Here is a 15,600-nt window from a genome sequence, read left to right as displayed (position 1 = left end):
CCCCCCCCCGACTTTGTGAAGAAACAAGGTCATGTGTTTACCTTTGACCTGGCAATAATATAGGTTTCAAGCAAGCAGCCGCAAGATTTGCGCATACGCTGCACAAAACACACTTTATCTCATGATCTAGAAAACCAGCCTGGATTATTTTGAAATAGGGCAATGTTTATCTTGGGATTGTGAACGAGCGAGGGTATGTAGAAACAAACGCTTTTTTACATGTTGGACTATTAATAGTGTTTGTCAAATGAGCCATATTATTGTTTCCATAACTATAATATAGAATATACAATAGCTCCGCAAAGATCGTGAAATATTGTGAAAATGGTAAAAAAAACTAAAAAACGCTGGTGCCAGGCAGTACAGACAGGGAAAGGGCGTGGCGCTCAATGAGTTAAGGAGTCCCTTAAAATGTGTTAAACCATTACACCATAGCAAAGTAAGACCGAGCTAAGGTGAAATTAATGTCACAATAAAGGTGTTTTGTGCAACCGGCCCCAGGGGTATAACACATGAACAGACTAATGACAAACTTAAATAATACTCTAATTTGAGATGCACAAAGTACCAACAGTACAAAGATTACATTCATGTTGTAGGCCTTACCTTACTCTCTCCACGTGTGAATAGGGCCAGGCCTGCATCCTTAAAACAAGGCTCACAAATGCCACTGCACTTGCTACTTGAGTAATATTTAGTCCAATGTCGGATTCTTCTTTTATTAGTGTTATATTACAGCGGCATTTGATGGGTTCTGCCAGGACATTCTTAAGCAACGCGTGGAGCCCGTGACAGTTTAGCCAAAGCTCCATCATCCCACCTACACTGATTTGACGTCTATTTAAAGACCTCCCCATTCACACGGTGTTAACCTGCAACAAGTAAGGTTCTCACCCGCCGCCACCGCAGCAGTCACCTCTCGAGTCGTCCCCTAGCTGTGGGGGATTCGTTGGTGGAGGTAAACGGTACCCTACCCCCCCCCCCCCCCCCCCCCCCCCCTCACAGTGAGCTGTGGTGTTCCACAAGGAAGCATACTAGGACCGCTACTATTCCTAATTTATGCAAATGACATGTCGTCAGCTTGTGACTGCAACTTGTTCCTGTTTGCGGACGACTCAGCCCTGCTGGTCTCTGACAAGAACAAGTTACAGGTTGAAAAAGCCCTCAGCTCGGAACTAGGCAAAATCTGCATATGGCTCGCCGACAACAAACTATCATTACACATGGGCAAAACAGAGTCCATTCTCTTTGGATCAAATAACAAACTCAGCAAGGCCAACGGCTTCTCTGTTACAGTGGGTGACAATATCGTCACAAGGAAAGATGAAATTACATACCTGCTCCATCCTAGAGGAAAATCTTTCCTGTGACAAAATGGCATCCAATGTAATAAAAAAAAAAAAAGTCAACCAACGAACAAGATTCTTGTACAGGATCTCCTCTCTGGTAAGCAAGAATACCCTGAAGACTAACAGGAGCACTCATTCAAGGGTACTACGACTATGCTTGCACCTCATGGTACCAAAGCACCTCAAAGGCACTAAAAACAAAGACTACAAACATCACAAAACAGTGTTATATTACAGCTGCATTTGATGGGTTCTGCCAGGACATTCTTAAGCAACGCGTGGAGCCCGTGACAGTTTAGCCAAAGCTCCATCATCCCACCTACACTGATTTGACGTCTATTTAAAGACCTCCCCATTCACACGGTGTTAACCTGCAACAAGTAAGGTTCTCACCCGCCGCCACCGCAGCAGTCACCTCTCGAGTCGTCCCCTAGCTGTGGGGGATTCGTTGGTGGAGGTAAACGGTACCCTACCCCCCCCCCCCCCCCCCCTCACAGTGAGCTGTGGTGTTCCACAAGGAAGCATACTAGGACCGCTACTATTCCTAATTTATGCAAATGACATGTCGTCAGCTTGTGACTGCAACTTGTTCCTGTTTGCGGACGACTCAGCCCTGCTGGTCTCTGACAAGAACAAGTTACAGGTTGAAAAAGCCCTCAGCTCGGAACTAGGCAAAATCTGCATATGGCTCGCCGACAACAAACTATCATTACACATGGGCAAAACAGAGTCCATTCTCTTTGGATCAAATAACAAACTCAGCAAGGCCAACGGCTTCTCTGTTACAGTGGGTGACAATATCGTCACAAGGAAAGATGAAATTACATACCTGCTCCATCCTAGAGGAAAATCTTTCCTGTGACGAAATGGCATCCAATGTAATAAAAAAAAAAAAAGTCAACCAACGAACAAGATTCTTGTACAGGATCTCCTCTCTGGTAAGCAAGAATACCCTGAAGACTAACAGGAGCACTCATTCAAGGGTACTACGACTATGCTTGCACCTCATGGTACCAAAGCACCTCAAAGGCACTAAAAACAAAGACTACAAACATCACAAAACAGTGTTATATTACAGCGGCATTTGATGGGTTCTGCCAGGACATTCTTAAGCAACGCGTGGAGCCCGTGACAGTTTAGCCAAAGCTCCATCATCCCACCTACACTGATTTGACGTCTATTTAAAGACCTCCCCATTCACACGGTGTTAACCTGCAACAAGTAAGGTTCTCACCCGCCGCCACCGCAGCAGTCACCTCTCGAGTCGTCCCCTAGCTGTGGGGGATTCGTTGGTGGAGGTAAACGGTACCCTACCCCCCCCCCCCCCCCCCCTCACAGTGAGCTGTGGTGTTCCACAAGGAAGCATACTAGGACCGCTACTATTCCTAATTTATGCAAATGACATGTCGTCAGCTTGTGACTGCAACTTGTTCCTGTTTGCGGACGACTCAGCCCTGCTGGTCTCTGACAAGAACAAGTTACAGGTTGAAAAAGCCCTCAGCTCGGAACTAGGCAAAATCTGCATATGGCTCGCCGACAACAAACTATCATTACACATGGGCAAAACAGAGTCCATTCTCTTTGGATCAAATAACAAACTCAGCAAGGCCAACGGCTTCTCTGTTACAGTGGGTGACAATATCGTCACAAGGAAAGATGAAATTACATACCTGCTCCATCCTAGAGGAAAATCTTTCCTGTGACAAAATGGCATCCAATGTAATAAAAAAAAAAAAAGTCAACCAACGAACAAGATTCTTGTACAGGATCTCCTCTCTGGTAAGCAAGAATACCCTGAAGACTAACAGGAGCACTCATTCAAGGGTACTACGACTATGCTTGCACCTCATGGTACCAAAGCACCTCAAAGGCACTAAAAACAAAGACTACAAACATCACAAAACAAACTGGTCAGACTACTGCTTGACCTTACTCCTAAAACCCACCTCGCCCCTGGCCATTTTGACATCCTAGGATGGCTTAGACTAGACAAGGCCCATTGCAAGCTGCTGTACTCTTTTTACATTTTACATACTTAGTCATTTACAAGATACACTACACCACTAAGATACCCATGTACATGTCAAAATACTTCCCAAAGGTCAGTGAATTCCACGACCACAACACCAGAGGGAGTTCCACAAATCATGTTCAACCCAGATTCGGCTCAAACAAGGGACTAAACACGTTTAGCAATTATGCCACAACAATGTGGAACACCCTACCCGCAGCCGTAAATCCCTACCCACCTTCAAAGAGCACCTACAGGAGGCTACAGGAAACCCCCCACCCAATGTAGTTTCCTCCCCCTCGAATGTATATAATTTCTGTTAGGATCTCTGTTAAACAGTACTGTATATCTGTATGTTGTGTATGTCATAAATGTCATTATGAATTGAAAATGGGGGAGCCTGATGTAAACAAGACGAAAGTATTTCTCTGGTCTGCATCCCCATAACAATTGTGTGTATTAAGCCGTACTGTATTGTACCCATTCTGCAATCTGTTAATACAATTTTCAATCACTCAATCAGACGGGGGTCCCCAGGGCTCGGTCCTTGGAGCCCTTCTCTTCTCCCTCTACACTAAATCTCTCCGTCTAAACGTCTCCGAGCGGATCTCGGCCCGTCTGTCCGACATCTCCGCCTGGATGATGACCAACCACCTCAAACTGAACCTAAGCAAAACAGAATTGCTTCACCTGCCGGCCAAATCCTCCCCCCTGACCGACCTTTCAATCAGTCGAGAATGCAACTCTGACCGCGTCCTTGACCGCCAAGAATCTTGGTGTTGTCCTTGACGACCAGTTGAACTTCTCCGCTCATATCGCAGCAACAACCAGAACCTGCAGCTTCCTCCTGAGCAACATCAGAAGGATCCGCCCCTTCCTGACAAAAGAAGCCACACAACTCCTCGTCCAATCAAGTCATCTCCCGCCTCGACTACTGCAACGCACTGCTTTCTGGCCTTCCGACCACTGCCACAAAGCCTCTTCAACTCATTGAGAACACAGTGGGCCTGATCTCAAACCTACCAAAGTCGGCCCATGTCACCCCACTTCTCAGGGACACTGGCTCCCCATTGCCGCACAAATCCGCTTCAAGGCCCTTGACCTGGCATATCGTGCGGCGAAGGGAACGCCTACCTTCGGTCAATGGTCTCCAACTACACACCCTCAAGACCCCTACGCTCTGCATCTTCTGGCCGCCTCAGACCTACAGCCGAAACCCGTCCAATCTTTCGCCGTCGATTAAGACGTACTTCTTCAATCATTATCTAAAAAATAATAACCCTAACTAACCTTACGGTCATGCACTTGTCCTAATATACTAACCTACACTGTAGCACACAACACTTGAACATCGTTACTCAGCTGATAAGAGTTGTACAAAACATGTAAGTCGCTTTGGATAAAAGCGTCAGCTAAATGTAAATGGATGCTTATTAGCTTTGCGTTTAAAGTATGAAAAAAATTACTAATTCGAAAGCAAATGTACAGAAAATACTGAATAGACAAGATACAGGAACCCAATGGATTGAGAAGGCATGTTTACTATCAGACATAGTAAAGACACAGTCAGTGTTTTGATATGCAGGTCCCATGTCAATTCTGGCTTGATACAAGTTCACCTTTCATCATCTTCAGCCATGTTTACAATTGCATCGTTTGGCAGGTGTTCTTGCAGGCCAGGTGGGGTGAGGACAGTGAAAACCACCCTTCTGGACCAACACTAAATCTCAGCGGAGCCCCAGAGCACAAGTCTTTAGGATGACATCACAAAGGTGTCAGTATAGACCGTTTTACCATTTGTAAACAATGATGGAAGTTTGGGCTTTGCACATCTCCATGGACAGTATGGATGAAAACTCTATACGCAGAGAATTGGATGACATTTCAATGTCAAACTTAATAATTTTTCCTTAATATAAATATAATATTAATCCCCCGCCACCCATATCTTTGAATCTACATTACAAATAGAAACAGAAAAGGATTGAAAAAAGTTAAATAACTTCACTGCGTCCATGGAAAGGACAATGAGTGCAGCAATAAAGGTATGGTTTCCTTACACAGAAAATAACCGGTTTATGTTTCTGATAACTATATCTGCATAACTATGTATACATGAAATTCAAAGTTATGTTTTCTTTTCAAACAAAAATTTGGTTTGTGGAGGTCAGTAATTGTTAGTTATGAAGGCACTTGAAGCAGAACCTCTTCACAGGTGTGTTTGGTTACCGTTGCCTAGTAAAGTGATTTCACCCAGAAGATTTAATGCAGCAGAGAAAGCCATGGAGATTAACCCATCTCAAACCCTGCCCTCTTTTCTTGATCCACCAATCACAATTGTTGCTTGTTGTGATTGGAAGATCAAGAAAAGGGGGCATGGCTTGAGAAAGATGCACACTTGAGTAGAGTTGAGTTTTGCCTACAAGATGACATTGATGGAAAAATTGTCTATACAAAATTACACAATCCATCCCTTCAGCGAGATAAACAAATGTTCTATAAAAAAAACAAAATATATGTAAAGACTTAATTTATAAAGTGAAATCCCATTCCGCAATTCTCTATTCTCCAGTCTCCGCTTCTTCCTCCTGAGGGGTGGCCTCTTCCTCCTGAGGCGTGGCTTCTTCCTCCAGAGGCGTGGCTTCTTCCTCCAGAGGCGTGGCTTCTTCCTCCAGAGGCGTGGCTTCTTCCTCCAGAGCCGTGGCTTCTTCCTCCAGAGCCGTGGCTTCTTCCTCCAGAGGCGTGGCTTCTTCCTCCAGAGGCGTGGCTTCTTCCTCCAGAGGCGTGGCTTCTTCCTCCAGAGGCGTGGCTTCTTCCTCCAGAGGCGTGGCTTCTTCCTCCAGAGGCGTGGCTTCTTCCTCCTGAGCCGTGGCTTCTTCCTCCAGAGCCGTGGCTTCTTCCTCCTGAGGCGTGGCTTCTTCCTCCTGAGGGGTGGCTTCTTCGTGCTGAGGGGTTTGTCTTTTTAAAGGAATAATGTAGAGTCCATTCTTAGCCTCTTTTAGCCTCCACCAACGACCCAGCCTGGAAGAAAAACAAAGAGAAACCAGTCTTAACCCTCTAAAGCAGAGTGTTGCGCCCATGCGACATGTTTTGCACAACATTAACAATTTGGGTGCCAAAAACTACTTAATACGTTTCTGGGCCCCGACCGTAGAGTGCCAAAAGCGTTTTTTTTTTGCGTTTCTGGGTCGTTTACCTTTTTTTCCGATATTTTTATTCATTATCCATCCAGGGAGCCTGGTGTTACCATAGGGAATGAGTCTGAGATAGCCAAAGTGCAATACCGGCCGCATCCAGCTAGACGGCGGTATCAAGCACCCTTTGAAACCTTGTATCTTGGCCTGTGCGTCGATCTAATGTCTCCGGTAGTTTTAAATTTGTTGGGGCAAGGGGAGAAGAATTCTTCGGATTGAGAAGAATCAAATGCTCCCGATGCATGATGTGTGGTGGATTATATTGGCGACACGATGGACATAAATACTTGGAATCGCGATCAGATAATTGGAATATTCTTTTTGGGGTACATCCTAGTCAAGGGAAGGTATATGATATCAATCTTGCGTTGATCCAAACATGTCTTCACCTCGATCCAAACCTGTATGTGTAACATTAGTCCACAACGTATGCCGTTGGGTGACGATCCAAGCATAAAAAAACACGGGTCCAGGCAAGAAACAGCAACTGTTATAGTATAATACACGCATAAGGCTATTCCTCAGCATTTCGGGAATTACCCCAGACCGATCTAAAAACACTTATATTCACCATGGTATAACGCGAAAATGTATGCATGAAAAAATTCTCTTTTTTGCATCTTGACCGGAAGAAAGGCACTGTCAAATTACTATAGTATTGTATCCATAGCTATAATATAGAATATAGTTATAGCTCTACAAACAAGGTGACAGACTCCTATCTTTTAAAGCGTGGCAGTGCATAGATGGGGGCCGAAAAAGGTGCAGCACCCAATGTGTTAAATATCTTTGGACAGTTTGTGACTCGCTTTAACTCATTGAGCGCCAAAAACAAGATCTTGTTTTTAAAAGCCAGCGGTTGAGTGCCAAAAACGAGACATCGTTTCCCCCCCCCTCTTTTTTTGATTTTTATTATTCTAAACAGTCAGACCTTTGTGAGCCTTCCTGGGACCTCTGAGTAACTTAGAATTGAAATGACAATTGAATCCCGATAGGTGGCAGTATCGCCTACCTTTTGAACTGAGCTAGTTTAGTGTGTGTGGGGGGGGGGGGGGGGTTGATCATTCACTGCTGGGCACAATAATAATAATAGTAGCCACTAGCCTGCAAACTGCAATGCAATGGTGAGCGAACTATTGGAGATTATGAAGAAGAAGATAAAACGATCACACTTATGGATGTTAACATGCGTTTTCACCAGACTACATTGGACTCAGCACTTCTGGTAAATCATAAAAATTCTATAGTCAAACCGGCCGAGGAGGTAACCTATTCTGTATATATCTATATATGGTCATGTTTACCTTTGACCAGGAAATAATATAGGTTTCAGGCGAGCAACCTGCACGATTTGCACACAAAACACTCCAGAAAACCAGCCTGGATTATTGTGAAACGGGGCAATTTTTAGCATGGGATAGCGCATGAACGAAGGTATGTAGAAATAAACAGTTTTTCCCTGTTGGAGTATAAATAGTGCCGGTCAAATGAACCATACTATTGTCTCCATAGCTATAATATAGAATTTACGATGGGTCCGCAAACATCATGAAAATGGTCAATAATGCTGGCGCCAGGGAGTACAGATAGAAAAACAGCGTGCCAGTCAATGAGTTACATTTTTCATCTATGTTATTTGGATAAGATGTAGAGAGGGACATTGATAGGAGCCCACAACAGAAAATGAGGAGAGCTATATGATGGAGGGGCCTTTTTGAGTGAGTGTGTGTGTGTGGAGGGGGGGGCGGCAGCGTTTCCATTAGCCGGTAATTACCGGTATTTGACCAGCAAAATCTGTTGAAGTCCGACATATTTAATCTCTCCGGTCTTAATGTCCGGTGAAAATAATTCCCTGAGTCTAAGCACAATTTGATTATTTGAATTGTATTAAAATAGGCTAAAATTAAATAGCCTATGCGATGAACGAAACAATCATTACATTTGTTTCATCGTTGCTTCTAATAATGACAACGACGTTGTCAGCGAGAGCTTAGTGCTGGGTGTGCAAACTTTTGTGAAGCTGCAGAGCCGGAGCAGCAGCAGCACAATGCAGTACTCCAGCAGTACTCCAATTCAGCCATTTTCAATTCAATGTTGGGTGGGGGGCGCTGCTGTGCGGTCCCCAGAAAAGAGCCAATAACAGCTGAATCTGCTGCTCTGCATCGACATACTCTCGCAAATAAGTCATTGGGAGGTGGAGAGAGAGTCGTCACGCAAACCCACGATAATGTTGCCGTCTCTCTGCCAAATTTCTCAGTTCTTCACTTGATATAATTAATACAAATGTCCAATATAACGGAATTCGTTAGCTCATAAAAATGTGATTATAACAGACTGTTGTTTATTAATGTCGGGCGACTGCCCACAGACACAGGTCTATTTGATTTAAAGTCGGCAGCAGCACGAGTCTCGGGACTTATTTTATTTGGAATATAATGACTTTATACGCAAAAGTAGCCTAGTTTTAAGTAAAAATATTATAAATCTACATGCCTTGATGATGTCATTCTTTTGTTTTGTTGTCATTCTTTTGCCTATCAATTGTTTTTAAGCTCAATAAACTCTGACCGGAATTTCTCTCATTTGACCGGTAGATTGAAATCTACCGGACACTGAGGCCGGCAACAATTTTTTCTAACGGAAACCCTGGGGGGCGGGGTAAATAGCAGGGATATATTCGTCCAAATATATGTATTTTCACATTGGCTGTCACTCACTGAGGAAAAGGTGTATTTGCATCATATTCCACATGGAGGTTCAAAACACCTAAAGAGAACTGTCAACAATAATTCCCTGGTAAACTATGGTGCAAAACACAAGGATTTCTCACTGGGCATAATATGTCAAATATTGTATGCTCACACAAAGGTAATGTATGATGGTGAGTGATTTTACACTGCACCAGAAATAAAGGGTAGGTTCCCCTGAATCATAAAAGGTAGGTATAACACTCGATACAGACTAAAAAAATTATATATATATAAAATAACTATGTGCAGGTGAACCATTGTCCATGTAGGCTTTAGAGGGTTAACAAAAAAACAAAGGTTATCCTATAGCCATATGAAATCAGTTTTATTATTTTCCAAATTCCATTTAATTTTTTCCCAAATTCCGTTTTTTTCCCCGTTTTAATATTTCAGAATTCTGTATTTAGCTTTTTATGCTCATTTTACCATCAGAAATAGTGTCCAATAAGTGGGAATGAATAAATGTCCACAATTGAATAAGATATAACAGTCCATTTAATGTTTTTAAGTGCTGCAACTCAGAAATACAGTTCAATTTTACACAATATTTTTCAAATATTATTGTGACAAAAAAAAAAATGCACAAAATAAAAATACACATTTCAAGTAGGGCTGCAACTAATGACTATTTTGGTAGTCGACTAATCTGTCGATTATTTTTTCGATTAGTCGACTAATCGAAAAACAATTATATTTATAAAATAAAATAAAAAAATATTAATTTTTTTACTACCTATCTTTGTGAAAGTGGCTTCTCAGCTCTGGTCCAGCTGAAGACCGAGCAGAGGAACAGATTGGACATTGAGCATGACCTCAGAGTTGTTGTATATTTCCAGAGCTGTATTCCTTGTTGCACCATACAGCATGAACAGGAAGTACTAAATATCTGTTTACAAGCAGAGGTGGTATTGACTGTGCCATCTAGTGGTAAGGTAAAAGTACTGTATTACAACACTCCCACTTAATTTTACAATGGCATTCAAGTCCCTTTAAATAATATTACAACACTCCCACTTAATTTTACAATGGCATTAAGTGCCTTTAAATAATATTACAGAGCCATGCTCTCCTTCATAAAAAGAAACGTCAAGAAAAAATATCTTTAAACAAAAAAAAAAAAACTTTTTCTTTTTACAATGCTTTTACTGGAACTCTTTTTCACATTTTTTCAGACTTGCTTTGACCAGGCAGCGTTCGGCGTTCACCTGTCAAGCACAAATAACCACTCTATTTAAATAGGAAAAAGTCCAATCTCTCCCCTAAGGTACTCAAACTTCTGTTTAGTCAGTGGCTTGATAAAGATGTCTGCTTTCATGTCATTTGTTGGACAATATTGCAGTTCTATTTGCCCATTCTGCACACATTCACGGATGTAGTGGTAGCGAATGTCTATGTGTTTTGTCCTGGAGTGGTTCATGGGATTCTTCGCGATTGCGATGGCTCCTTGGTTGTCTTCCAGGATCACTGTGGACGTAGCCTCCACTCCGAGATCGCTCAGTAGTCGTCTCAGCCAGACACCTTCTTGAGCAGCTTGACTGAGTGCGATGTATTCAGCTTCTGCTGTTGAAAGAGCAACTGTTGCCTGTTTCTTGCTAAGCCAGCTCACCGCTCCCCCACACAGTAGAAAGATGTTGCCTGTTGTTGAGCGGCGGTCATCCTGATCACCAGCCCAGTCAGCATCTGAGAATCCAATCAAAGTTCCAGAGTCTGACTGCTCATACTTGAGAGCAAGGTTCACTGTCCCTTTCAAGTATTGAAGTATCCTCTTCACAGCAGTCAGATGTGAAGCATCTGGATTTGCATTGAACTTTGACACAGCACTCACTGCTTGAGCTATGTCTGGTCGTGTGGCCATTGCAGCATACAGCAGACTTCCTACCATTGACTGATAGGTATGTTGGTGCACTGGCTTACTGACACCATCACTTTTCCTCAATTTGACATTGCCATCAGCAGGAGTTGCTACAGGATTCGCATTATCCATTCGATATTTCTGAAGAATGGTTTCAATGTACTGCTTTTGATGAAGAAATACACTGTTCTTATTTCGGATCACTGAGACGTCCAGGATGAGATCATCAACGTAAACTGCGAGTATTTCAAGCTGTTGTCTTGATCTCACAAACACACAGGGGTCTGATGTGCTCTGTTTGAATCCAATTTCCATCATGAACTGTGTGAAAGCCTTGCTCCAGCAGCGAGGAGACTGCTTCAGTCCATAGATCGATTTATTCAGTTTGCATACCAGGTGTTCCTCCCCTGGTTTGATGTAGCCCTCTGGTTGCTCCATGTAGATTTCCTCTTCCAGGTGTCCATTAAGGAATGCAGTTACGACGTCCATCTGGTGCACCTGTAGATTGTTTTGAATAGCAAAGGACAGTAGTGTACGAATAGAGCTGAATCGTACCACAGGTGAAAACGTTTCATCATAGTCAGCACCATACAACTGTGAGTAGCCCTTGGCGACGAGTCTGCATTTGTATCTCTCCACTCGTCCATCACTGTGATGCTTGACTTTTAACACCCATCTTGAGCCTACCGTCTTTCTTTCTCTTGGTAAATCCACTAAGTCCCATGTCTCATTTTCCAGCAGCGACTCATATTCCAAATCAGCCACCTCCTGCCATTCCTTTGCATTAGGACTCACCATTGCTTCTTTCAGTGTGATTGGCTCTGTCACACGACGCATATTGGCATGATGATCAACAGTCACTGTATCAGCAAAGTCATCATATCCATATCTCCTTGGAGCATTTCTGATTCTGCCGCTTGTTCTGACAGTGCTATCGACCTCATCATCTTGTGTTTCACACTCCTCTGTTTTAATGGTTATTTCGTTCTTCACTTCTCGTGTTTCACTCTCACCTGTTTTAATCGTCATCTCGCTCTTTACTTCCTGTTTACAGTTGAAGTTTGATTCATCAAAGATGACATCTCGACGGATTAGAATTCTCCTTTTCTCTTCATCATACAGGCGATAACCCTTGGCATTGTTTGCATATCCCACAAAACGAAGCTTCACAGCCTTTTTGTCCAGTTTCCTTCTCTCTGAATCTGGGATATGTGCATAAGCAACACAGCCAAACACCTTCATGTGACTCATGTCAGGTTTCTTTCCATACCATCTCTCATAGGGAGTCTCTTGCTTCAGGACAGATGTGGGCAGCCTGTTCTGTATGTAAGCTGCGGTGGCTACAGCCTCTGCCCAGTGCATCTTCTGCAACTTAGCATGTGACGGCATGCTTCTAGCTGCTTCAACTAATGTCCTATTTTTTCTTTCTGCAACACCATTTTGCTGTGGTGAGTGAGGTACAGTCATTTCATGGTGGATGCCTTGAGCTTTCAAATATTCTTGAAACTCCTTTGATGTGTACTCGCCACCATTGTCTGTTCTCAGCCTCATGACACTCTGCCCACACTCATTTGAGAATGTTTTCTCAAATTCCTTGAATTTGTGTAACACCTCATTCTTCTGTTTCAGAAAGTATACCTTGCAGCATCTAGAGTAATCATCAATGAAAGTCACAAAATATTTTGCTCCACTTACAGATTCAGTCTGCATGGGACCACAGACATCACTGTGAATCAGCTGCATCTTGCGTTTGGAACGGATTCCTCCAATCGACTTGTATGGCTTTTTAGCCAGCTTGCCTTCCACACATCCTTCACAGAAGGGAACCTCTTTCTCTGCAGAGAAGTCCACTCCATTCACCAGATACTTTAGTTCCTTCAGCTTGTTGGTGTGACCAAGGCGCTGGTGCCACAGGCTGGCTGCTACTGATGCACTATGACAGACAGATGAACTTCCTTCAACATCCAGCTGATAAGAGCCCGTCAGCTCTTTGTGTTCCCATTCCATGAAGAGTTCTATCTTTTCCACGTATGTAGCAGCGAGACTTCCTGAACTGCACTGTATTTCCTTTCTTGGTAGCAGCTCCCACTGAGAATAGATTCCCAGATAGCTTTGGAACATACAGCACGTCATACATTGTGACATTTTTTACATCAGTTGATTTAAAAGTCATTTTCATGTTGACATGTCCAATTCCTAGGGCTTCAACCACCCTGTCGTCACAGTCTCACAGACTGTGCTTTTGAGAATTGCTGGTATCCTTGAAGAACTTTTTTATCACATGTCATGTGCTTTGATGCTCCAGAATCAATTAACCACTCAGCATGTTGTGGTCCGTCAGTCGGGGTTGCCTCTCTGGCGACAAAGGCACTTTCAGATTAATCTTCATCATCGTAATACATCATGTTTTTGGCCTTGTGGGTTTTCTTCTTCGTTTTGTATTTCAAGCTTGGACAGTCACGCTTAATATGTCCTTCTTTTCCACACTTGTAGCATCTCCATGCGTTTGCTCTTTCTACTCCCATTGACTGACCACCACTGGAGTTATTCTGCACATTTCCTCGAAATCGTGAAGACATGGCTGATGCACCATCTGATGTAGCACTACTTGAGTTAACATTAGCATTCACTTGCTTTTGCTCTTCATTTGTTAATGATTGCTGAACAAACTGCAGTGTCAGACTGTCAATCTTTGTTTCTAGTGCAGTGACAATTGTAGCATAACATGGTGGCAAACTACCCAAAAGTGTTACAATTTGGTCTTCCTCTTCAATTACAGCTCCTATTGCCGATAGCTGGTCAGTCAGCTCCTTCATCCGTTTTAAATGTTCAGTTAAACCATCTCCTTCCTTCATTTCACATCGAAAATACTTTTTCTTCAGAAACAGTTTATTTGCCAAAGTATCTCTCTCAAAATGGCCTTTCAGCGTGGTCCACGCCTCTTTGGGAGTCTGGCAGCTTGTTATCAGGTACAACTGGGGTGTACTTACATTCAGCACTAACATAGAGAATGCCTTCTCTCTCCGTTTATCAAACTCAGCCCGTGCTTGAGCATTAGCATCTGCAGCTAATGTATCCGTCTCAATTAGCATACCCCATAGTCCTTTAGCTTTTAGCAAGTGCTCCATCTGAAACGTCCATGTTGCCCAGTTCTCTGGTCCGCTCAGCCGGTCAATAAACAGCTCGTCATCCATTGTGAAATCCCACAACACTGTTCATCTCACACACAACTCTGTGTAGCTTCTTAGCGATGTTCTGGGCCCATAACCTGTTGTATATTTCCAGAGCTTTATTCCTTGTTGCACCATACACCATACTGAGACACAACATACAGCATGAACAGGAAGTACTAAATATCTGTTTACAAGCAGAGGTGGTATTGACTGTGCCATCTAGTGGTAAGGTAAAAGTACTGTATTACAACAAGAGTTGCTTTGAGACTCTTGTCAGGACCAAACAACATCCCCAGTTATCCCATTAGTTCCCCCAAACTTACTGTCGGTCTGTTATGTTAAGCTAAGAAGTCTTCAGCTGGCTGGACCAGAGCTGAGAAGCCACTTTCACAAAGATAGGTAGTGCAAAAAGAAAATATATATATATATATATATATATATATATATTAGAGGTGGGCATAGATTATTTTTTTTAATCTAGATTAATCTATCTGCAATCCTGGATTTAATCTAGATTAATATAGATTAAAATGGCTCAAAAAAAAAAAAAAAAAAAAAAAAAAAAAACTGCCGAAGGCATTCAAAATATGTGTGTTCTACCCAAATAATGACCAGAAGTAAGTCCTTACTTTTTCTTTCCTCCTTATGTTTCTCAGGCCAGGTGGCCCATTACACCATGAGCCCATCTCACGTTTCCAAAATGCATTACAGACTGTTTGAAAAAGCTGTTTTGCTATGATAATTGGTAATGAAATATCAAAATAATGTTCAATAATATGTACTTGTGTTTAATAAGTTGTTTTATTCAGAAGTTAACACAAATAAATAATATTACCAGTACAGTACAGTATCTAGCACACTCTCAGGAGCAAAACAGAAAGAATCATTTCAAACTTGAACTATGTGACATGGCTTGAATCAACTGCTCCAGTGGAGTTGCTCAGTGGCCAATGGTGTCAACTGTGGTTGTACTGGGCAGCTCCCAGGTGTGAATGGAACTGTATGAATGTGAAGCAGGGCGTTCCTGAAAAAGAGCATCTGTGCTCAGCGAACCTACCCTGGGTAAATAAAAGTAAAAAAAAAAAAATCTAAAATATTTTTTTAGATTAATGCGTTAATTATATTATCGCGCGATACTAGTATAGCGTTAACGCAGCACGTTAACGCCGTTAACGGCCCAGCTCTAATATATATATATATTAAGGCTGTCAAATATATCGCGTTAATATCGCGTTAACTCCCGATTCTATTAATGCCACTAATTTTTTTAA

The 15,600-nt window shown here is 42.6% G+C and overlaps 1 protein-coding gene across 2 annotated transcripts in view; it reads right to left on the bottom strand.

Annotated features, from left to right (window-relative positions):
- Window positions 1-4,893: 4,893 nt before the first annotated feature.
- rrp9 (ribosomal RNA processing 9, U3 small nucleolar RNA binding protein) overlaps window positions 4,894-15,600 on the bottom strand; it is a 40,629-nt gene continuing 29,922 nt past the window's right edge. For both annotated transcript variants that reach the window (XM_084316325.1, XM_084316326.1), the window contains exon 15: window positions 4,894-6,381. In XM_084316325.1, coding sequence (XP_084172451.1) covers window positions 5,922-6,381 — 460 coding nt within the window. In that variant the 3' untranslated portion in view covers window positions 4,894-5,921. The remainder of the gene's footprint in view (window positions 6,382-15,600) is intronic.

This window comes from Notolepis coatsorum, assembly GCF_963971535.1.
Source record: "Notolepis coatsorum genome assembly, chromosome: 6".
NCBI lineage: Eukaryota > Metazoa > Chordata > Actinopteri > Aulopiformes > Paralepididae > Notolepis > Notolepis coatsorum.
Note: the sequence above shows the minus strand (reverse complement) of the source record. Positions and strands in the feature narration are given on the sequence as shown.